This window comes from Panthera pardus, unplaced genomic scaffold (genome assembly GCF_024362965.1).
Source record: "Panthera pardus isolate Hobbes unplaced genomic scaffold, ASM2436296v1 HiC_scaffold_8, whole genome shotgun sequence".
Classification (NCBI taxonomy): domain Eukaryota; kingdom Metazoa; phylum Chordata; class Mammalia; order Carnivora; family Felidae; genus Panthera; species Panthera pardus.
Genome location: NW_026527013.1, coordinates 138954749 through 138979173, shown reverse-complemented (window position 1 = coordinate 138979173; position 24425 = coordinate 138954749). Strand labels below are relative to the sequence as shown.

At 38.2% G+C, this 24425-nt stretch overlaps 1 protein-coding gene across 2 annotated transcripts in view; it reads left to right on the top strand.

Moving 5' to 3' along the window:
• Positions 1-24425, top strand: part of AASS (aminoadipate-semialdehyde synthase) — a 63930-nt gene that overhangs the window by 5652 nt on the left and 33853 nt on the right. Inside the window, exons 2-11 of one of the 2 annotated variants that reach the window (XM_019452568.2) lie at positions 2054-2278; positions 6407-6583; positions 9281-9365; positions 12171-12238; positions 12347-12493; positions 13426-13504; positions 13632-13759; positions 15155-15303; positions 16709-16831; positions 17222-17333. In XM_019452568.2, the coding sequence (XP_019308113.1) occupies positions 2069-2278; positions 6407-6583; positions 9281-9365; positions 12171-12238; positions 12347-12493; positions 13426-13504; positions 13632-13759; positions 15155-15303; positions 16709-16831; positions 17222-17333 (1278 nt within the window). In that variant the 5' untranslated portion in view covers positions 2054-2068. The remainder of the gene's footprint in view (positions 1-2053; positions 2279-6406; positions 6584-9280; positions 9366-12170; positions 12239-12346; positions 12494-13425; positions 13505-13631; positions 13760-15154; positions 15304-16708; positions 16832-17221; positions 17334-24425) is intronic. The other variant, XM_019452569.2, reaches the window with a different exon arrangement.

Genomic DNA, 24425 nt, shown 5'->3' with positions numbered 1-24425 from the left:
TTGAGATAGGTCTGGGTTTAATATAAAAGCAGGAGGAAGTGGTATGAAGAGGAAATCCTGAAAAGGGGAACAGCATGTTTATAGCAACAAAAGAGTCAGGGAGGGTTAAGACAGTGCTTCTTAAACTTTTAACAGCTATGGTGAAGAAACATGTTAGTTTTGTTGTCTTAAATTTCTAATCTGCCAGGACCAACACTTTCATAAAATTCAATAACAATGAATTACTGCAAAAATGATCATGTGATATTAAGATTTACAAGTGCTTACTTCCTATTTCTACATAGCTCATACAGGACCTGTAAAAAGCAGTTCACTGACCTACAACAGGCTCCAAACACACTTTAAGTAGCACTAGTTTAAGGATTGGTCAGCGATAAAACTCGAAAGAGGTTGGAGCTGGATTGTCAAGAATCCTGCACATGATTATAGGATTCCAACCTTTATGCCATCAAAATTGGCACAAATTATCTTCCTGTACTTGCATTTTAGGTTAACATGCTTAAAACTTTTGTGCTGGACACATGATTGATGAAACATATATAGTAAAACCTTGGATTGCGAGTAACTTGTTCTGCGAGTGTTCCACAAGACGAGCAAACATTTCTTATAAATTCTAACTTGATAAAAGAATGATGTTTTGTAATATGAGTAGTATGCGGTACCAAATGCCACATGATCACAACTCTCTCTCTCTCTCTCTCTCTCTCTCTCTTTCGCTGCGGGGTTGTGGGTGATCGCCCCCCTCTCCCCATGCTCGAATGCTCGGTCTCAAGTCACAGTGTTTGGCAGAAGTCAGTGATTTTCCAGAACATTGGAAGGTGCCCACAACTGGCACTAGTGTAGTTTTGTCACTTCAAAGCACCTGTAGGCAGTCGTTTGCTTTTCCATACAAGAGTAAGCTTGGGAGTGCTTTGCTCCATTCTAGGTCAGGCTGCCTGCAGATAGAGACCCTTTCCTTTGCTGCCTTATTGCCAGTTACATTAAATACAGTATATGACAAGAGTTTATTAATACTGTACTGTAGTCAATATCCGTGTAAGCTTATACAATAGCCCCATGCAGAAAAAGTTGAAAAGAAAGGCAGTAAGAAGGAGATGATTACAGTGGACGTTAAGAAGGAAATCATCGCGAAGTGTGAATGAGGTATGCAAGTGGCTGAAATTGCAAGATTTTATAAATCTAACATCTGCATCTCATCTGCAGAGGAGGAAGAGAAAAAGGCAGAGGAATCCGTCACTTCGAGTGAGATTAGGGAGGTGTGTAAAATGTGGGAAAGAGTGCAAAACTTTGTAGGAAAGAAGCACTCCCATAAGACTGTAGCAGTGAGAGCTATGCACCTGTTTAACAAAGCAATGTCCCATTTCCGCGAAATCCTCAAAAGAAGGCAAAAGCAAGTGTCATCGGATAGGTTCCTCGTTAAAGCTGCATGTAAAGAAAAAGATTCCATTGAGCTAACAGATAGCAGTGATTCCCTTAGTGATAGTGAAAGTTGTCCTACACAGTAACCCTCCTCTCTCTTGTCTCCCTCACACCAGATGCGGAAGTTTTCAAAGGTAAGTGCAGGTTAATTTGTTTATTTTTCTTTATATTTTGTATTTTCCTTATTATTTTGTACTATATTACAGTATTGTAATCATTTTTTAATGAGTGTTTTTGGATTGTGGAGCAAATCATCTGAGGTTCCTTTATTTTTTATGGGGAAATTTGCTTTGATATACACGTGCTTTGGATTATAAGCACGTTTCTGAAACGAATTCTGCTCTCCAGCCAAGGTTTTATTGTGTATAAAGAACGGTTTTGGCTTAGCAGATACTGGTTAGTGCCCTATAATTTGCTCAGTACTTTCTTATTTTGGAAATAAATAAACTCACTGGTGGAAATTTGGGTTTGTTGAGTAAAGGAGCACTTTTTATCATCTAGGGTTCTCCTCCTCTCTCTTGTATCTGTTCCATCTGAGTTGGTTGGATTTTACAGCAGATTTCTCAGGAGACCAGAACTGATCTGTGAGCCCTCCTGCCTTTTATTGCGCTATTCTCTTATGGTGTCTTTTCAGTCACCAGGTTTCAAGATGCTACGAGTACAAAGGACCAAACTGGGCAGGCTAGGGCTCAGCTTGTACAAAGGGCTTCACCACAAGGCTGTGATGGCCCTGAGGCGGGAGGATGTGAACGCCTGGGAGCGGAGGGCACCCCTGGCCCCCCGGCACATCAAAGGGATCACCAACCTGGGGTACAAAGTCTTAATACAGCCTTCCAATCGGCGGGCCATTCACGACAAGGTAAACATTTCCAATTTTTTCAATGAAGGAGCATCAGAGTAAAAATAAAATGTTTGCTAGTGTCATGTAAATGCCACATGACAGTATTCCTTTCTCTTTCAGAATTTTTCCTTGGGTCCAGTATTCAGTCAATAAGTATTATTTTCACTCCATTGCATGCTTTCTCCAGCTGAGGGGTGGAGGGATTGCCTTTCGAAGGAGGTGCTGTCCTATAGTCATGTCTCCAGGTGTGACCCTAGTTCTGGGACTGGGAAGACTAAGGTCAATAAAAAACTGCCTTGCCTCGGAATAAATCACTTTCCTACATAGCCATCATACCTAAGAAATTAATAATTCCATAATACCATTTCACATAACCCATCTCAAATTCCCCATTGTCTCAATGGTCTTCATGATTTTTTTAAATTTTTATTAAAAATTCTTTTCTTACGTTTCTTTATTTTTGAGAGGCAGAGAGAGACAGAGCGCCAGCGGGGGAGGGGCAGAGAGAGAGGGAGACACAGAATCCGAAGCAGGCTCCAGGCTCTGAGCTGTCAGCAGAGAGCCTGATGTGGGGCTGGACCTCAGGAACCAGGAGATCATGACCTGAGCCCAAGTCAGGTGCTCAAGCGACTGAGCCACCCAGGCATCCCTATTTTTTTTTAATTTTAATTGAGGCTTAATCAAGGTTCATTGCATTCATTGTTATGTCTCTTTAGTTCTTTTAATCTAGAACAGCACACCTGTTTGATTTGTGGTATGGACTCTTTTTGAAGAGTCCAGGCTAGTTGACTTGTAGAATAATCTACTTCTGGTTGTAATTCGTCTTGTTTTTATTCTGGTGTTTACATTCAGGTTAAACACTTTTGATATAAATGTGATATAAGTGATCTATGTTCTTCCCATTGAATCACATCAGAGACACAATATATCAGGTTGTCCCAAGGTTAGAAATTTGTGGTCACTTGGCGGAGGTGGTTACCATCAGATCTCTCCATTGTATAAGTACCTTTTTCCCTTTGTAATTACTGAGTCATCTGTGGGATGATATTTTGAGACCGGTGAATCTCCTGCTTGTGTCTCAACCACCTTTTGCTAAAGATGTTAGTTAGCATCCATTGATAATCTTTGCCTGAATCATTTTTTCCCGTGGAAGCTTGCAAAATGATGATTTTCTAATTTTATCACTCTTCTAAGTTATTTGCTGATATTCTTCTGCAGAAAACAGATTTCCTTTAGTTTTTCTTTTCTCTTTGGCTCTTTCGAGTATCATTATGGATGTGTGAGCCTTTTCCCTTGATGAGAATCTGTTAACCATTTTCTTAAATGTCCGAATTATCCCAAATTTGAGATAGAGGGTCTCTTTAAGGGTGCTCCCATGTCTTTGGACATGAATCCATTTATTTTTGAGCTTTCTTGTTTCCTGCAGCAACATATGGTCTTAGCCTCACCTTGTGCTTTTTTGCTCCACACCTGGGATTAGCCATTTCATCAGGGAACCCTGATTTCTTTTAGTATATAGAAACCAAGATCTGATATCTCGTGTTAGGTGTGCTTATTTTTACTGGGATAGTGTCATTCTTAGCCCCTTTAGTGGACAAACTAAGAAATACACAGATTACACATACCCATACACATATATATACATATAACATACGTATAATACATACATACATATATAATATACATATACATATATATTATTTAATCATGAGTTAATACTGGTGTTTCCATTAAAAAATTTTAACAGTGCAGGTTTTTCTTACCTTTAAAATTTTATATTTGTATGTTTTCTCCAGCAGTGAAAATTTTAATTCTTTATAACATTAATGCATGTTTTTTGCTCTATCCTATATTATACATAAAATAGTTTTGGAATCACAATACTAATATTACAACTAAGGATAAACCTATTAATGCTAGGGGAGTAGGTCTTAACAGTTCTCATCACAAGAAAAAAATTCTGTAACTATGCATAGTGATGGATGTTAACAAGACTTATTGTGCTGATCATTTTGCAATACGTAAAAATATCGATTATTATGTTATACACCTGAAACTAATATAATGTTGTATGTCACTTCTACCTCAATAAAAAAAATAAACCTATTAAATGGAGTTTAATTTTTTTAGTTGAAAATTATTTTTTGTTTTAGAATACATCTCAGAACAAATATTCAGAGTGCTGTATTCAAGTTATGTGAATTATACAATGTGTAGTTACACCATCGTTGTGATATACAGCTGGATTTATTTGTGTTTTTTCTATACATTTTAACAGTTGCTTTAATATCCTTTTTGATTTAATTATATTTTTAAAATAAGTGAAACATTTACAAGTTTCAAAGGTGAAAATGATGTACAGTGATGTGCTGCAGAGAAGTCTTCCTCTTATCTTAATCCCTTAGATCCTCTTCCCACCCACTGCATAGGTTACTACTGTCATTTCTCATCTATTATTTCTATATTTCTGTTTGCGAAAATGTACGTGCGCGTGCGTGTGTGTGTGTATTCTTATATAGAAGGTTGTATACTATACATACTGTATTGCACCTTATTTGTTTAGTCGACAACATACCCTGACACTCACTCCATGTCTGTTCATGGAGATCTGCTTCATTCTGTTTAACGGCTCTGCTATAATTATTCTGTTGTAATTACTCCATGATTTATTGTGATTTATTTAACCAGTCTGCTATAAATGGGTAAATAGATTATTTTCAAAGAAACAAGGTATGAATTATATGTTCATTCTTGTAGTGTCTTTCTTATAGCTTCCTTTGAAGTAGATTCCTAACTAGATTCATCTTCCTTTTATTCAACGGCCACTTTTGATGCTCTTTTAATTCTGCCTGGATCATGCTGCTCCTTTTGTTTAGAAATCTGAAATGACTGTTTATTGCCTCCATGTACTAACTATTCAATCTCAGTTGAATGTGTAAACCTCAGGTTTCCCATTGATAAAATGGCCACAATAATAGCACCCACCTCATGGGAGTTTTATGAAAATTAAGTGAGATAATTCATGAAAAGAACTCAGTTAAAGCATGTACTAATTTATTAATAAATGATGATGATTTTTTTATCCCATAAAGATCATATTCACCATGATAATACTTAGTTTACTTTTCCAAATTGTTTTACCCACTATGCCCTTAATACCTCCTTATTTCCCAGGCTGCAAATTTGTATGTATTCCTTCAGTGCCCCTTACTGATATTACCATGTTGCATTGCCCACCTCCATCTTTCCAAATCCTACCTAGGCTTCAAGATTACTTTAAGTTTGCGTATTTCCTTGGTAGTCTCACCCAGGAATTATCTCAGTATTCATTAAACTACTGTATCACTTAGGTTCTGCTGTGCATAATTCTTTTGAATTTGGTCTCATTTACTGTGCTCCTGACTTCTTTTTACCATGTTTTGTTAGTGCCTTTACAGGAGGGGTGTTGTCTGCCTTTTTGTGTATCTTATCATCTCGTCTGTAGCACAGTCCGCTGGACAGAATAGGGCAGTAATAAATACTAATTGAACCAAAAAAAAAAAAAAAAAGAAAGAAAGAAAGGAAAGGAAATATTGCAGATACATGTCTTTCTTTTAAAAATACCTGAGTAAGGGGTGCCTGGGTGGCTCAGTTGGTTAAATTTCCAACTCTCCATTTTGACTTAGGTCATGATCTCACAGCCGTGACGTCCATGCCCAGTGTGGAGCCTGCTTAAGAGTCTTTCCCTCTGTCCCCACCAACACCGCTCAGGCTGTCTCTCAAAAAACAAAACAAAACAAAACAAAACAAAACAAAAAAAACCCAAAAAAACCTGAGTAATAAATTACTATTTTGCATTTAGTGTTTCAGTGCATTGTTGATATAAATTATACATTTCACAAGTATTTTTAAATCATGTGTGTTAGTGGTTATGATTAAACTATTAACGGGACTTAAATAAGAATAGGTGGTAAATTTTCTAATTGTTTTTGTTTTTTGCTACAAAAGTCGAGAGTATTAAATTGATCTTTAGCCAGAAAGTAAAAATATTAGAAGCAGTTGTTCTGTTATTTGTTCCAATGCCTTTAATTGCTACACTTACTTATTAAAGAAAATGTGAATACAAAAAATCAGGGAAATAACTTCTAACCAAAACTGCATTCCCAGGAATATGTTAAAGCTGGTGGCATTCTTCAGGAAGATATTTCTGAAGCTTGTCTAATTTTGGGAGTTAAAAGACCCCCGGAGGAAAAATTAATGTCTAAGAAGACTTATGCATTCTTCTCCCACACAATAAAGGCTCAGGAGGCCAATATGGGCTTGTTGGATGAGATTCTAAGAAAGGTAATTAGTGACCAGTAATCATAAATGTTAACATAAAAACAACATTTCTTTTTACTTTTAAATGTCAAGTGGCGTTTCAGTTTTCTTTCAGCATCTAGGGAATACATCATGTTATTCACCTCAGTAGGAAAGGTGGTCTATGAGTTAGTGCTAGGACGGCTCTGCTTCTTTTAGGGCTCCTCTGCTGTGCACGTTTGGAATCTGTAATAAGAGAAACCAAACATACTCCATTCTTTTTGTATTTTCAAACAGAAAGAATGATAGAATTGTTCCCCCAAACGATTAGCAGTCTATAAGGCCAATTGGTCAGATATTACCAAGTAGAATTTTATTGCTGAAAAGAGCCTCAGGAATCATATAATCCACTTCCGTCATTTTTCAGATGGAGCCCCGAGAGGCAAAGTGACTCAATTGTGGTTGCACAGCTCTGTAGGGCCAAACCTGGACTGGGGATTATTTTGACATTTATTAACATTCGTATAGGAAAAAAATCAATTTTCGAGATACAAATACTGTGGAAAAACTATCAGGTGTTTAAAATATAGAGTATTCATTCAACAAATATTTGCTTAGTGTCTGCAGTGTGTCTGATACTGTTCACTGCAATGGCAATAAAGTAAGTGTCTTTATAGAGCTTACATTCTAGGGGGAGGAGACAGATGATACATATATAAATAAGACATCTCATCTGTCACTTGGAGATATGTGTGATGGAGATAAATATGATACAGAAGGAGAAAAGGGGTGCTGGGCACCATGGGTGGTGATAGTTTAAATCGGATGATCAGGGAAAGCCTCACTGTAAATTTGGCATTGAGCAAAAATTTGAAGGAGGTGAAGGATTAAGTCTTATCCATTGGAGAAGAGACTTCCAAGCAGAAAGCAGAGTAGTGCAAAGTCCTGAGGGTCTGGTTGAGCGGAGGGTTAGAGTAAATCATGCTCTGAAGTTCTTATTCAGCTTGCTGTGTGGATAATATCGGAGGTGGAAGGAGAAAATTGGCAAGATTGTTAGTCTAGATTAGTATGGGTGCCAGGTTACAAAAGACTGGCTCACATGAGGGAGGTGTAAATGGAGGTAGTGATACACAGACCAGTATTCGGTGTATTTTAGAGATCAGATCCTGCAGAAGTTACTGGTGAAATGAACGTGCAGTATGAGAGAAAGCAGAACGGGAGAGAAGTCCAAGGTTTTGGCCTGAGCAGTTTGAAGGTTGCCACAGACTGAGATGATGCTAGTGCAAGAGGAAGCAGGCTTGGGTGGGAGGATCAGGAGTTGAGTTCAGGGCCCGTTGAGTCCAATTTGTCCCTTAGACATTTAAGGAGATTTTAGATTTTAGACATTCAATTTTAAGGAGATACTGAGACGGCTGTTGATACGAGTTTGTAGCTCAGGAGGGTGGCTCCTCCTGAGACACATTTTGTGGTCAGAGACTTGATGGCATCTAAGAACATGAGACTGGATGAGGGTAGGTAGTGAGTGTGGGTAGAGAAGGCCAATGTCCAGGTCCTGGGTAAGGATGTTAGAGCATTAGAAATGAGACTGGAATCTGCGAATAGGCAGAGGACAGGAGACTTCACAAACAGTAAAAGCCATAGAGGAAATGTGTTTCGTAAAGGCCTATGGCATACATTCCTACTAACTTCAAATATGCTAGACCTCGGCTAGTTAATTGCCAGTGGTTCTGAAGAACGAGTTCAAAAAAGTGATTAATGGAAATAATATTATAAGAGGAAGGTTTCACTTAAGTAGGTAAACTCCTTAAAAAGTACTTCAGAAAATTTGTTGTTATATGAACTTTTGTTCATTACAAGAGAATTAATAGAAGCAGAATAGGCATGGATGCTTTTTGGCAACATTTTGTAACCAATTACTTAGAGTTGCATGAATCTTAAACATTCTGAAATTCAGGCACTTGGTAAAAATCATAAGGTATTTAAGGAAATATAATGGCTGTTTAAAGCATTCTATAATTACAGTGTGTCAATAGCTTTTAAGCATGAATTGATGGGACATTCCTGAGAGGGAAGGTTCCCAAAGACAGGGAAGAATGTGGTTTTAGTGAAGCTGAGAAAGTGAAAAGCAGGCTGTATGTACTACTACTTTGTGAATAAAGCTTATTTGTAAAAGAATGGGGAGAGAGAAAAGAGGGAAGGAGGAAGGAAGGTAGAGAGAGAAAGTGAGAGATTTGTGTGTACGGACTTGGAGGGGTTGTTGTTATTTTTTAGGTAGGAAGGAGCAGTGTACACAGGGATGATGCAGAAAGAGAAAGTTCAAGAGTGGTCTGGGAGGACACGGGAAAAGCTGGGATCCAGTTCGCAGAGATTAGCCTTAGGAGGGACTTGTTTTCTTTGAGGCTAGAAGGATGGATATGGGGATGAATGGGGCTATAGATATATTTGTGGATGCTGCTGGCCTAGGAGAGGAATTGATGCCTTTCCAGTTTCATTAACTACCATCAAGGAGCACTAGGCACCCTGCTAGGACCATTCTTTCATCTCAAATCATAAACCTATTATTGGTTTGTGACCCAGCATTTTCTAAATAGTTCATGGTGCACCTAATGGTAACTTATAAAGTCTAGTGAAGACATATTTTATGAGAGGAAGAAATGTGAAAATTTACTTCCTTGCATATGTGCTTACTCATTGATATGAAGCTGGATGGGTCTGAGTCAAAGTCTTTTATTCTTTCTTCAGGAAATCCGACTGATCGATTATGAGAAAATGGTGGATCATAGAGGAATACGGGTAGTGGCATTTGGACAGTGGGCAGGTGTAGCAGGTAGGTATGCCAGGGTTTTACATCACTCACTTTCTGAATTTGCCTGGAGTGTAACTAGGTGTTTTCCTTTTTTCTGTGGCAAGGGCATGAAAGTGTTCATTTCCACCCAATAAAAATAAACATGGGTGTGTGCCTAAGGGTGATGAATATTAGGGGAATAAAATAAGAAGGTAAATCATTAAATACCTTCATTACAAAAGTTAAAAAAGAAAACTCAGGGGAAAGGAGAACAACTATGAATAGGGTCTGGCTTTTCCGGTAGTTTTGTCTGGAAGACTAGGAGAGGTCAGTTTGGTGATGAGAAATTATGGAGAGGAATAAAGGGGGGAAGGAAGGGAAAAGATACAGGGGTAGGAACCAAGAGAGGAACAGTTTAGAAAGGATAAGAGCTGCAGTTTGGGGGAAACTACACTTGACTTTTGTCCCATTAGTACTTTGAACCTTCTTTAGTTGAGAAAACATCACCTTATGTTATAACCATGCATCGGATTAGACTACTTGAAGGTCCGTACTTGTTAAGACAAGCAGACAGAAAAGTTGTGGGGATATAGGACAGGAAGACACCATCAGCCACCCTAACCTAATTGACAGTTATTGAGTACTCACCCAGATGGCCCATATGCTGGATCACAAAACAATTCTAAATAAACATAAAATGTTTGAAATCATCAGGTATGTGCTCTGACTATAATAAAGTTGATTTTGAAATAATAATAGAAAGATATTTAGAAAATTTCTAGATATTTGGAAGATAAGCAATATATTTTTGAATAACCCATAAGTCAAGAAGGAATCACAGGAAAAATTAGAAAATATTTTGAATTGAATGAAAATTTAAAACAGCATACCAAAATTGATGAGGTGCAAATAAAATGATGCTTATAAGGAAATTTTTAGCATTTGATGCTTTTACTAGAAAAGAAGAAAGTCAAAATTAGTGATCTAAACTTCCATCTTACAAAGCAAGAAAATGAAGAAGTAATTAAACCCAAAGCAAATATAAGGAAAAGAATAATAAAGATAAGAGGGGAAATCAGTGAAATCTAAAGCTAGTTATTTTTAAACAAATCAATAAAATTGTTAGGCCTCCAGCTAGACTGATTAAAAAAAATAGAGAAAGAGAGTGAAGCCACAATTTACCAATATTAGGGATACAGGAGGGGTGATCACTATACATCCTATAGACATTAAAAGGGTAAGAAAATATTATGAATAGGCCAATAAATTTGACAATGTTGGTCAAATAGACAAATCCCTGAAGGACAGAAATTACCAAATCCAACTCAAGAAGAAATAAAAAACTTGAATATCAATGTACAAAAGAAATTCTAATCATAGGCATTTATCAAGAGAAATGAATAATTTTTTTTGTAAATACTTATTTCTAGTAGCTTCGTTCATAATAGCCTAGAGACAATCCAAATGTCCACCAGCAGAGGAATGGTTAAATAAATTGTGATATATCCATAAAATAGAAAACTCCTTCATCAATAAAAAGAAGTCAACTACTAATACACTCAATTATGTATGAATCTCAAAAACATTATGCTGAGTCAAAGCAGACACACAAAAAAGAGTATATACTTATAATTTCATTTATATGAAACTGTAGAAGTAACTATTCTCTACAGAGAGAAATGAGGTCAGTGGTTTTCTGGGGCAAAGGGTTGGAGAGGACTGAATGGGGTGTTGGAAATATTCTATATCTTGATTAGGTCAGTGATAATATGGGTGTGTACATATGTTCACAGTTATCAAATGATACATTTTAAATTGGTGTGTTTTATTGAATACAAATTACTCTTTTAAAAGTTGACTTAAGAAAAAAGACCAAAGAACATTTCAAAGGGATACAGAGAGGGCAAGTTATGTTCCTAAAAAGAAGGGGAGAATGGATGATGAGGTCTTTGCTATGGGTATGCTGAGTTTTTGTTGTTTGAATCCAAATTGAAAAATCCATGAGGTGGTTGATTAGTTCTTGAAGTGAAATGTCTGTGTTAGAGATACAGACTTGGGGTCAGCAGCATACAGAGTACTTGAAATTTAGGACTGGATGAGATTAGCTAAGGAAAAAAAAGGAGAGATTGAAGAGAATAAGGCCCTGGACAGAATCCTGAGGCTGATTAAGGCATAAAGAAAGGGCAGGGGACACTAGTTTAAAAGAAATGGGCAGGGAAAGAGGCACCTACAGATGTGGGAGGAAAGTTTTCAAGTCAGAGATGCTAAGGGAAGAGAGGGTTCTAATAAAGAGGGATTCCATGTTGCCAAATATCTCTGACAAGTAAGTCAAGATCTGACAATTGTCCACCGAGTTTAATTAACTATTTAGGTCACTAAAATTGCTGACAGCGGTCACAGGTAGGGCCAAGGGTGACCTCGTTTTGCTTGTTCATTAGTTTTGGTTCAAGAGGAATGTAAGTGTCTTTAAATGTTGATAAGAGTGAACTAATAGGGAGGGATAGTGAAAGAAATAATAATTCAAGAGTGAATTCCTTAGAGAAGGAATGGGAAGAGATGGGATCTGGAGCAAAGGTGGAGAGATTAACCTTAGAGAAGAAGACGGACACTCTTTCCATTTTGGCAGATTGAAAGTGGAAGGGATAGATAGAGAGATGCAGCTGAGATAGTACTTTTGATGGCCTCAAATTGAGGGGATGGATAAGGTGACCACCGGGACCCCTTCCAAATCTGAGATGCTGTGGTCTGTGCTTCCTCAGAGCACCGAGCAGGTTGGAGAATGGTCAGAGAAAACAGCTTCAGCTCCTCCCGACTAATGGTTTTTCTGTTGGTCTGATTCTGCAATAGGGATGATCAACATTTTACATGGAATGGGGTTAAGGCTCCTTGCTTTGGGACATCACACACCTTTTATGGTGAGATGTGTATTTTGTTTATCATTTTGAAAATACATATCACACTTTAAGAACAGGTAAATGTCTCAGGATGTAGACTAATTTGAATTCGTGTGTGCTTGCTTTCAGCACATTGGCATGGCTCATAACTACAGGAACAGCAGTCAGGCTGTGCAAGCCATCCGCGATGCCGGCTATGAAATATCTCTGGGTTTGATGCCAAAGTCGATAGGGCCCTTGACATTTGTGTTCACAGGGACTGGTAATGTATCTAAGGTAACTTCTCAGATACTTCTAAGAACATCTGCTTTCTGTAAAGCAGTCAAAACCCTGAAACTAACCCAAAGGATGTGAGGATTTTAGGGATATTTTAGAGCCCTGCTTTTTGGATGAGTGGACATTCTGTTTTTGGTACTTTTCTTACCTATGTACTTTTCCCACAGTAAGAGAGCAGTGATGGTCCAAACTCATTTTCTTTGCTCTTGGTTGACTCCAAGCTGTCAGGGGTTTTGAATGCTTTTTCTTTTTAAAGGGATAAGTCATTGTTAATGGTATAAAGGTCTGTTCTTAGAGAGGTCTGTTTTACCTTCGTCACTGGGTTGTCCAAAAGTTTGGAATTGACCACAGGATGTAAACTTTTTTAAATGACTTGGGGTTTTGCCAGTAAGATTTTAGAAAGCCTAATTTAGGATTGTAATTCATACTTTCTTCCTTTTGGGGTGGTTTTGAGAAGACATTTGTGATCCCCCAGAGAAACTTGTAATTGTAAAAGAGATCTTTCAATGAAAATATTTTACAAACAGGACATCACAATTTGTATTATACTGTGAGATAGCCATCTAATTTTTTTCCATAGGAAATATAATTCCTCACTTGAAATAATTCTGCAGTGGAGCAAACGTAAATAGGAATATTTTGTTATGTTTTCATTTCTAAGAACCCTTGTGTCTCCTCTGGGTAACTTAAATAAAAAAAAGTAAAAGTAAAGCTCCTTCCAATTAATGCTGTTTCATTAATAAAATAAATAAAAACTGGTTTGTAGGCTGTGTGCCAGAAGCTTACCTGTACTTCTGGGTTGCAATCCTCGCTGTAGGGCAGGACAAGTGGAGCTGTGTAATTGTGGGGAAAGCGAATTGGGATCCTTGCGGGAAACCATGTTGGCTTTTGTCCTATTGATTTTTAGATTTGTACTCATGCATTATTTATAGGGAGCCCAAGAAATCTTCAATGAGTTACCTTGTGAATATGTGGAGCCACACGAATTAAAAGAAGTTTCCCAAAATGGAGGTAAGGGGGAGGAGGATGACTGCATGTATCTTTTACTGTTTTTAACAGTTTCTGTGTTACCATATTTTATCACCATAAACCTTTATCATTTGTCACCTACTTTACTCATTTCTTTCTCTTCTGTAAGACCTGAGAAAAGTCTATGGGACGGTGTTAAGTCGCCATCATCATCTTGTCAGGAAAACAGATGGTGTGTATGATCCTGTAGAGTATGACAAATATCCTGAGCGCTACATAAGTCGTTTTAATACTGATGTGAGTATCACACTCTGCTTCTGTGTTGGTTGCTCATAACACACTATTGTTAGGTTGTTTTCAAGGAGAAAAATTATGAATGTATATATTGTTTTTCAGTTCCCCATAATGACTCGTGAGTCCTTTGGGTTGGCCTTAGGGGTTGTTGGCTTTTATTGATGTTTGGAGTGGCCTTTGCTTAAGTGGTTTTGCTGGATATGTTCTTTGCTTCGCTGCCTCTGTTTCCACTTCAGGTCTGCACATGCCCAATAACTCTAAACCATTTCCCATGGGGTGTTGTTTTCTGTATTTATCTTGGACTAGTTAGTACTGTTGGCAAAACACAATGTCTATGAGGTTTCATCTCAACCTAGGTTTATCCCACCTATTGTCACAAATTGCACTCATAACCTCAGCCAGCTATCTTGAGGCATGGCATTGGTTACAGGGGACTAGGGTGGAACAGCTACATAAGCAAAGACCCATCCCCACTGTACAAAAAGTTACGTACAATTCAAAACCTTCTGATGGAGACACGCTGGCCTCATCTTCTAAGAAGAACAATGTATTTATATGTTCTGTACTCAGTGGTCATGCAAAGTCCTCCTCAAAATAAACAAAAAAAAAAAATAAAATAAAATAAACCAAACAAAAAGTGCATTTATTGTGGAAAGAAATGTTTTAAATAACTTTAAGTATGTTTGAGTAACAAGATTCTAGATTCTGGTATGAAATTTAGCTGTTCTAGCATATAGAGCATGCTATAGAGAAGAACTCTTACCTGTAGCTTGAGAATGCCTGAGATTTTTGAGAAGCAAAAATTATGAAACTAGTTTCAGACTGAAAAATTAAAAACCTAGTAAATTTACATCCCTCCTCTTTTCCCCAATCACAGAAGTGTTGGTGATTGGACGCATCCTAAAACTTATAATGACCTAGTTACCATGTATGTATGCATGTAGTACATTCGTCCATGGAGCTTACAGATGTTATCTGATTTAATCTTTACAGCATTCCTTTGAGGAATGGGGTACGTATTATCCCCATCTGGCAGGTAAGGAAAATAGAGCCTAGAGAAGTTGAGGTAGTGTGATGTAGATCACACTCCTGGTGGTTGAGCTGGAAATAGAGTGCTAGGTCGCTTGATTCTGTCCTTTCCTTTTTCTTGGCCATGCATTACATTAGAGAACAGAAATATTAATGTATTTATGTTCACATATTTCTCTATCATGGAATAATTCTGGGTGGGTATTTATTGTCTTCACCTCACAAAGCTACCAACGACCTGGCAAATAACAAAGTCAATTAGAAATAACATAAATTATTTCTCATGAACTTTACTGATAGTTCTCTTTCAGCCTACTTCGTTGAAATTCGCTATTGCCTGTCTTGTTGAACTTGGCACTTGCTTTACAGATTGCGCCCTATACAACTTGTTTAATTAATGGAATCTACTGGGAACAAAACACCCCTCGATTACTAACTCGCCAAGATGTCCAGAGCCTCTTGGTTCCCGGCAAGTCCTCGGTTGCTGGTGTGGAAGGCTGCCCCGCATTACCACACAAGTAAGGACTTCCCTTCAGTAATGATGGCAGTTTGTAGCAGCTGGACCCACTAGTTACGGTATCATTATAGGAGATTCGTGTATCACCAGACTTGACCATTAATGACTAGTTGTCTGCTTTATCTTACTTGATCTCTTGGCAGCATTTGACAGTTAACCTTCCTTCCCTCTTGAAACTCTCTTCCCTTAACTCCACACGAAGCTCAAAAGTAACCTCAGAAAGATCTGCGTCCCCAGCCCCGTCTCTCTCTAGTCTGTTACTTTTTTTTTTTTCTCTGAAACTCACGATCATTTATTTTCCTGTGTTTATGATTTTTCTCCCTCCTATTAAAATTTAATCTCCTTAAGGATAGCGGCCCTATTTATCTTGGCTTCAAGTACCCAGTACGTTGCCTGACATGTAATTTGCATTCAAATAATTATTAAATGTTGAGTATATAATTAATCAATAAATATTTGTGAACGCTTCACCTGCCTTGCACTCTGCTAAGCTAAAGGACAGAGAAAATATATGATTGCTACCCTTAGGCATGTAGCTGGCAAGAAGTAAATGTCAAGAGAATGCTAGGAACAATAAATAGCACAAGAATTGAGAAGAAACTGGGAACGCTGGGCTCAGCAAGGCTTGAAAGGGAGGACTGAGGGGAAAGAGAATTTCAAGTGATAGGATTGGTGCCTGATAAATACGGAACCACCAAAGCACAATTTAAGGCACAGCAAGTTAAGACATTAGCTCTAGTGCAGGGTTTATAAAGGCAAGTGGTAGTTGGAGACTGGGCAGGGAATTTTTGGTCAACCACTAAAGGATTTCAAAAGCTGGGCTGAGGCTTTTGTTCTTAACTCTAGAGGTTTCCCTGTATTAACATGGAAAATTCCGTAGTAGCTCTGTAAGCACAGACTCATCCCCACTGTACCAAAAGTTACCTACAATTCCAAACCTTCCGAGGGGGCACACTGACTTCACCTTATATGAAGAACAATGTATCTGTGTGTTCTGTAATCATTGGTCATGCAAAGTCCCCCTCAGAACAAACCTTGTGCCACTAAGCAGGGTGCAGTGTCATCAAATATTCATAAGTTATTTAGAGCTGGCTAAATAGGTTAACTTTAACTAGGCTGTTTGCTGTGATTTCTCTAGGGAAGGGGTTTTCCACTTTGATTTTTTCTCCTCCCCCTCTGTTTCTCCTTATTTTTGTGTGTGGAGACTAAAACTCATCTTGGGAAGACTGTCTATATCCTAGAAGGATACAGTGTCCTGAACAGTGAAGTGTAGGGAAAAAAGCTGAAGAACCCAGGAAATATTTGGCATCCACACTGAAAGTTGTTCCAAGCACCTTTCACTTCTATTCATTTTTAATCTTGTTGAGAATTCCACACTTTCATCTGAGTGTTGATGTTATTTTCAGACTTGTGGCAATATGTGACATTTCAGCTGACACAGGAGGATCTATAGAGTTTATGACTGAATGTACAACGATAGAACATCCCTTTTGTATGTATGATGCAGACCAGCATATTATTCATGACAGGTAAGTTTGCTGGGGCTGCAGATGATAAGAGACACATAATAATACATCACTTACTTACCTTGGTATAGTAGTTTAAAGTATTCAGTATTTTACATTTTTATGAAGGCTATGCAAATACCAGAGATATGCTCAAACATATTAAAAAATTTGGTAAAAAAAAACAACAACATGCAAATTCAAACACTTAAATACATGCATACTATATTTAAATGGGAGATGGGTGGCTGAAGAAGGGAGGTTTTGGTTGAAAAGTCTTGTTTCTTTTCTTACACACTTTGATACCCAGCTTTAAATTATTATGACACAAATGCAATGGTTTAGGCATCTGGGAAAGTTAGAGCTTACAGATAACACTGTATACATCTGAATAAAGCATCTCGCTTCTCCTAGTGTCGAAGGCTCGGGGATTCTGATGTGTTCCATTGACAATCTGCCAGCACAGCTTCCAATTGAAGCTACAGAATACTTTGGAGACATGCTTTACCCTTACGTTGAAGAAATGGTAAGCTGACTGGCAGCATCCAAAGCAATTCTGTGGCTTTCGACAGAACTGTAGCATGGTCCTAGGGATGTCTGGTCTCCTATATCTAAGAAATCTGTTGTAAAATGGAAGGCCGGGGCGCCTGGGTGGCGCAGTCGGTTAAGCGTCCGACTTCAGCCAGGTCACGATCTCGCGGTCTGTGAGTTCGAGCCCCGCGTCAGGCTCTGGGCTGATGGCTCGGAGCCTGGAGCCTGTTTCAGATTCTGTGTCTCCCTCTCTCTCTGCCCCTCCCCCGTTCATGCTCTGTCTCTCTCTGTCCCAAAAATAAATAAAAAAAAAAAAGTTGGAAAAAAAAAAAAAAAAAAATGGAAGGCCAACCCTCCCTCAAAAGTATTTATAGACACTCTTCTATATATTCTGCTAGCTTGTCTCATGGGGAATAGAATTAAATAACTGCCTTCATAGTGAATTATAATAGCATTTATCTTCCATTATTCATATTTTGTTAAGAAAGTGGCCTCTGGGGTAAGATTTTCCTTTTTTTCACTCTTCCTGCCGTCTAGGTCAATGCATGTGAGAACATTCTTACTGTGCTGTGATTAATAGATTTGAAAAATCAGAAATACAGAGACTTATTGGATGTTAGTCACTAATGCTTAGTTAAGTGACAGCTTTTGTTGTGGTCGTGTATTTTTCTCTGTAATCAATGATCGACTGCTGAAACACCGTGTTCTCTAAATTCCATTTCGTTTGCCAAAGATAAGCACTCTTATTTCAGTGTTTATCTTTCTTTTTTTTTTTTTTTAAGAGAGAGGGAGAGTATGCACACGAGTGGGAGAGAGAGGCAGCAGGAGAGAGAAGCTTAAGCATAGAGCCCGAGGTGGGGCTCGATCCCGCCACCCTGGGACCATGACCTGAGCCCAAATCGAGAGTCAGACACTCAACTGACTGATCCACCCAGGCACCCCCAGTATTTATTTTAAGCGTTCATACTCGCTTTCTCTGTTGAGAATTTCTATTTTTTCATACATTATGAATGTACTGTTCTTTATCACATAGTCATAGTTAGAAAAACCACTTTATAGTCTTTGCATCATATTTCCCAGTTTCTGGGTCAGCTTGGGGTTGAACTTTATTGATTGTCTTTTCCCTTGAAAATGGGTCAGGTCATAGTTTCCTGGTTTTCTCCAGTTGAATAATTTTGGAGTGTGTCATGGGTGATGTGGATAGCTATGCTGTGGAGATTCTGGATCGTTACATTTCTCTTCAAAGTGTTGACTTTTTGTGTGTTTTAGCAGGCATTTAATTTGGCTAGCTTTAAATTGAAAACTCTGTCTCACCTGAGGTGGGGAGTAGCTCAAATAAAAGTTCAGCTCTTTGCTTTCCTTGGGCTGCTTGACCTACAGATGCTCAGTTTGGGGGTTATCCTGAGACTCGGAATAGGGTTCACATGAAAGTTGGACTTCGCTTTTTCCGAATCTGTGCCCTCTGCCATCCCCCCTCACATTCTGGAGGCTGTGGTTGCTCTGGGTTCCATTCCTGTTTTTAGATCAGAAAGTAGTGAGCTGGCTGCGTGTTTCTATGTCTTTGCACCACGTTGCCCATCCTGGGCAGTGCCAAAGGCTGGGCAAAGGAAACTACTGTGATGGTTATTTCTTCCAAGTTTTGACGCTCCTCCAAAAACTGCCCGCTATTTTTTCATTCTCGGAAGCCCTCAAGTAGTTGGTTTTGTTTGTATTTTGTCCAGAGTTTGTAGTTGTTATCTGCAGGAGGAATGGTCCGTTGGAGCTGCCCACAGGCCTGAAATGAAATGCGCCAGTCATAATACATAGAATCAACTGGACTCTAGTAGACTTTTGGAGTATGTAGAAGAGCTCTTGGTGAGCCTTTGGCTTTAATTCATCTCTTTGAATGCTTAAATGGTGTGTTTTCGGTGCAACTCTTCCTCTATATGGGCCTGGTTTGTCTTGTGGATGGATTTGACTGTTAATTTCTTGAAATGTGTTTTTGTATGGCTGCTCTAATATCACTTACCACTTAAAAAAGTTTTTATAAGCCATTTTCAACTCACAAATTACTACGTTTCAAAACTTCAGTTATAAGTGTATTTCCATTGGACCCTACAACAGCTTTTCATTCCTATTTGTCTTTAATCAAAATTGCCATTCATTGGGGTGCCTGGGTGACTCAGTCAACTGAGCGTGTGACTCTTGATTTTGGCTCAGGTCACCATCTCATGATCTTATGGGTTCGAGCCCCACATCAGGCTCTGCACCGACAGTGTGGAGCCTGCTTAGAATTCTCTTTCTCCTCTCTCTCTGCCCCTCCCCTGCTCCCTCTCTCTCTCTGTCTCTCTCTGTCTCTCAAAATAAATAAATAAACATTAAAAATGTATTCATCCAGTAGAGTTGATCTCATATGGATACTAGGAGAAAAGCAAGCCAGTTTAATGAATTCCCAGTAAAGTGTGATTCAGGGTTAGCCTATGTAATTGATGGGGGATAAGTACATTGATTAAATATAATTTTTATTAAAGAACAATATATATTTTTACATTATATAATAGCATGAAAATTAAAGTGTCACACATAAGTGATACATAAGTATAGAGCATGTTAAATTACCAAAAAGACACCCATGTGAACACTACGTAGATTAAAAAAAAAAGCAATGTTAGCATTCCAGAAATCCCCTTATACCCCTCCCTCTACTGTCCCAGCTCTCCTTTCAAAAGATAACTACTATCAGGGTGCCTGGGTGGCTCAGTCAGTTGAGCGTCCGACTTCGGCTCAGGTCATGATCTCACGGTTCGTGAGTTTGAGACCCGCGTCAGGCTCTGTGCTGACAGCTCAGAGCCTGGAGCCTGCTTCAGATTCTGTGTCCCCTTCTCTCTCTGCCCCATCCCTGCTTGTGCTCTGTCTCTCTCTGTCTTTCAAAAATGAATAAACATAAAAAAAATTTTATTATTTTTTTAATTATTTTTTAATGTTTATTTATTTTTGAGACAGAGAGAGACAGAGCATGAACAGGGGAGGGGCAGAGAGAGAGGGAGACACAGAATCCGAAACAGGCTCCAGGCTCTGAGCTGTCAGCACAGAGCCTGACACGGGGCTTGAACTCACAGACCGTGAGATCATGACCTGAGCTGAAGTCGGACGCTTAACCGGCCAAGCCACCCAGGCACCCCAAAAACAATTTAAAAAAAAAGATACCTACTATCTTGACTTGTATGTATGGATTAGTTTTGCCTTTTGGGGGGACAATTTTATTTTATTTTTTGACAGTATTCATGAAAGTTTAAACTCACTTCTGATAATTCCATTAAACTTCTTGGATTTGTTTATGTTCTTTGTTTTTTTTCTTGGTTTTCAGTAAATTCTTATCACTTAATATGCATGTTTTTTATTTTTATTTTTTAAATGTTTTTATTTATTTTGACAGAGAGAGAGAGAGAGGATGCGTGAGTGGGGGAGGGACAGAGAGAGAGAGGGAGAGAGAGAATACCAAGCAGGCTCTACATTGTCAGTGCAGAGCCAAACATGGGGCTCGATCCCAAGAACTGTGAGATCATGATCTGAGCCAAAACCAAGAGTTGGATGCTTAACTGACTGAGCCACCCAGGTGTCCCTGCATATTTATTTTTAATTGAATGCTGGATATTGTGTATGTAAAATTGTAGAGATGATTTGAGGCTCTTTGGATGTCGTGTAATTTTCTCCAGAGAAGATTTCCTTTGTTTCTGGCAGGGAGAAAATCACCTCAGTTCAGTGACAGAAGGGCAAAGCCAGGCTTTAGATGTTTAGAAATCTGATGTCTTTCAATTCATCATTCATTTGAAAATGCAGTCTTTCAGCATCCCAAATGAAAATCTGGCATTGACTGGGGTCCCCTTCAGCAGAACTGAAACTCCAATTTTTATTACAATATTATTTAAAGTTGGCCAAAAGCCCTTCCCAGTTTCTCTGCATCCCAGCTGCCACTTCCACATTGGCAACTACACCTATGGAAAGTGGTGACAGATGCCAGACTCATCACTTTGGGCTTCCTTCCCCAGAATTATGGTGCAGCAAGTCTTATCTATCTTAAAATTTTTTGGGGGGCGCCTGGGTGGCTCAGTCGGTTAAGCGTCCGACTTCAGCTCAGGTCACGATCTCGCGGTCCGTGAGTTCGAGCCCCGCGTCGGGCTCTGGGCTGATGGCTCAGAGCCTGGAGCCTGCTTCCGATTCTGTGTCTCCCTCTCTCTCTGCCCCTCCCCCGTTCATGCTGTGTCTCTCTCTGTCTCAAAAATAAATAAATGTTAAAAAAAAAATTAAAAAAAAATTTTTTTTTAATTTTAACTTCAGTATAGTTAACATGTAATAGTATATTATTTCATGTGTACAATGTAGTGATTCAACAATTCTAAACATTACTCAGTGCTCATTTTGGTAAGTGTACCCTTAATCCTATTGACCTATCTCATACATCCCTTCACCCACCTTCCCCCGGTAAGCATCTGTTTGTTCTTTATATTTAAGAGTTTATTTTTTGGTTTGTCTCCTTTTTTCCTTTGTTTGCTTAATTCCACATATGAGGAAAACCATGTGGTATTTGTCTTTCTCTGACTGACTTATTTTGCTTAGCACTATATTCTTTGATTCCATCCATGTTGTTGCAAATGACAGGATTTCATTCTTTTTTAAAATAATTATTTATTATTTTTGAGAGAGAGAGAGAGCACACAAGCAGGGGGAGGGGCAGAGAGAGAGAGAGAGAGAGAGAGAGAGATACAGAGGATCTGAAGCAGTTTCTGTGCTAACAGCAGCCAGCCTGATGCGGAGCTTGAGCTCGCCAACTGCGAGATCATGACCTGAGCCGAAGTCAGATGCTCAATCGACTGAGCCACCCAGGCACCCAAGGATTTCATTCTTTTTTATGACTGAGTAAAATTTCAGTGTGTGTGTGTGTGTGTGTGTATACACCACACCTTTTTTATCCATTCGTCTATTAATGGATGGATGGGCTGCTTCCATGATTTGTCTATTATAAATAATGCTGCAATAAACATAGGAGTGTGTATATCTTTTCAAATTTGTGGTGTCATATTCTTTGGGTAAATACCCAGTAGTGGAATTACTGGATCATATGGTAGTTCTATTTTTAATTTTCTGAGAAACCTCCGTACTGTTTTCCACAGTGGCTGCTCCAGTTTGCAATCCCATCAACAGTAACAGTGCACAAGTGTTCCTTTTTCTCCACACCCTTCCCAGCATTTGTTGTTTCTTGTGTTTATGATTTTAGCCATTCTGACAGGTGTAAGGTGATATCTCATTGCAGTTTTGATTTGCATTCCCCTGATGATGAGTGATGTTGAGCATCTTTTCATGTGTCATGTTGACCTTCTGTATATCTTCTTTGGAGAAACGTCTGTTCATGTCTTCTGCCCATTTTTAATTGGATTATTTATTTGTTTGTTTTGGTGTTGAGTTATATAGTTCTTTATATATTTTGAATACTAAGCCTTTATGAGATAATGTCATTTGCAAATATCTTCTCCCATTCAGTAGGTTGCCTTTTAGTTCTGTTGATTGTTTCCTTTGCTGTGTAGAAATTTTTGTTTTGATGTAGTCCCAATAGTTTATTTTTGCTTTTGTTTCCCTTGCCTTAGAAGACTTATCTAGAAAAATGTTGCTATGGCCAGTGTTGGAAAAATTACTACCTGTGCTGTCTTCTAGGATTTTTGAGCTTTAGGGTATTACATGTACGTCCTTAGTGCATTTTGAGTTTATTTTTGTGTATGATGTAAGAAAGTGGTCCATTTTCATTATTTTGCATATAGCTATCTCCAAAAACTGTTTGTTGAAAAGGCTGTCTTTTTCCCATTAGATATTCTTTCCTGCTTTGTCAAAGATTAATTGACTATAAGATTATGGGTTTCTTTCTGGGCTCTCTATTTTGTTCTGTCGATCTGTGTGTCTGCTTTTGTGCCAATACCTTACTGTTTTGATGACAACAGCTTTGTAGTGTAACTTGAAATCTGGGATTATCATACCCCTAGTTTTGGTTTTCTTTTTTAAGATTGTTTTGGCTATTTGGGGTCTTTTGTGGTTCCATAAAAATTTTAGGATTGTTTGTTCTACTTTTATGAAAAATACTATTGGTATTTTGATAGGGATTGCATTAAACCTATAGATTGCTTGGGATAGTATGCACATTTTAATAATATTTGTTTTTCCAGTTCATGAGCATGAAATATCTTTCCATTTGTTTGTGCCATCTTCAGTTTCTTTCATCAATGTTTTCTAGTTTTCATAGTACACGTCTTTCACCTCCTAGCTTATTGCTAAGTTTAATAATAAACTCCTAAGCAGTAATAAACTCCTAAGTTTATTGCTAGATAAATTTCTTCTTTTTGGTGCAAAGGTAAATGGAATTTCTTAATTTCTGTTTCTGCTGCTTCATTATTAGTATATTGAAATGCAGTGGATTTGTGTACATCGATTTTGCATCCCATGACCTTACTGAATTCATGTGTCAGTTCTAGTAGTTTCTTGGTGGAGTCTCTAGAGTTTTCCATATATAGTATCATGTCATCTGCAAATAGTGAAAGTTTTGCTTCTTCCTTTTTAATTTAGATGGCTTTTATCCCTTTTTCTTATGTCATTGCTGTGGCTAGGACTTCCAGTACGATGTTAAATAAAGATGGAGAAAGTGGACATCTTTGTCTTGCTCCCAACCTTAGGGAAAAGCTCTCATTTTCCCCCCACTGAGTGTGATGTTAGCTGTGGGTTTTTCATATAGGGCCTTTATTTTGTTGAGGTATGTTCCCTCTAAACTTATCTTGTTAAGGGTTTTTATAATCAATGGATGTTGTACTTTGTCATATGTTTTCCTGCATCTATTGAAATATTCATATGATTTTTATCTTTTCTTTTGTTGATGTGATGTATCACACCGATTTGCAAATATTGAACCAAGCTTGCATCCCAGAAACAAATCCCACTTGATCATGGTGAATGATTTTTTAAAATATATTTTGGATTTTATTTGCTAATATTTTGTTGAGGATTTTTGCATCTATTTTCATCAGGGATATTGGCCTGTAGTTTTTGTTTTGTTTTTTTTTGTTTTGTT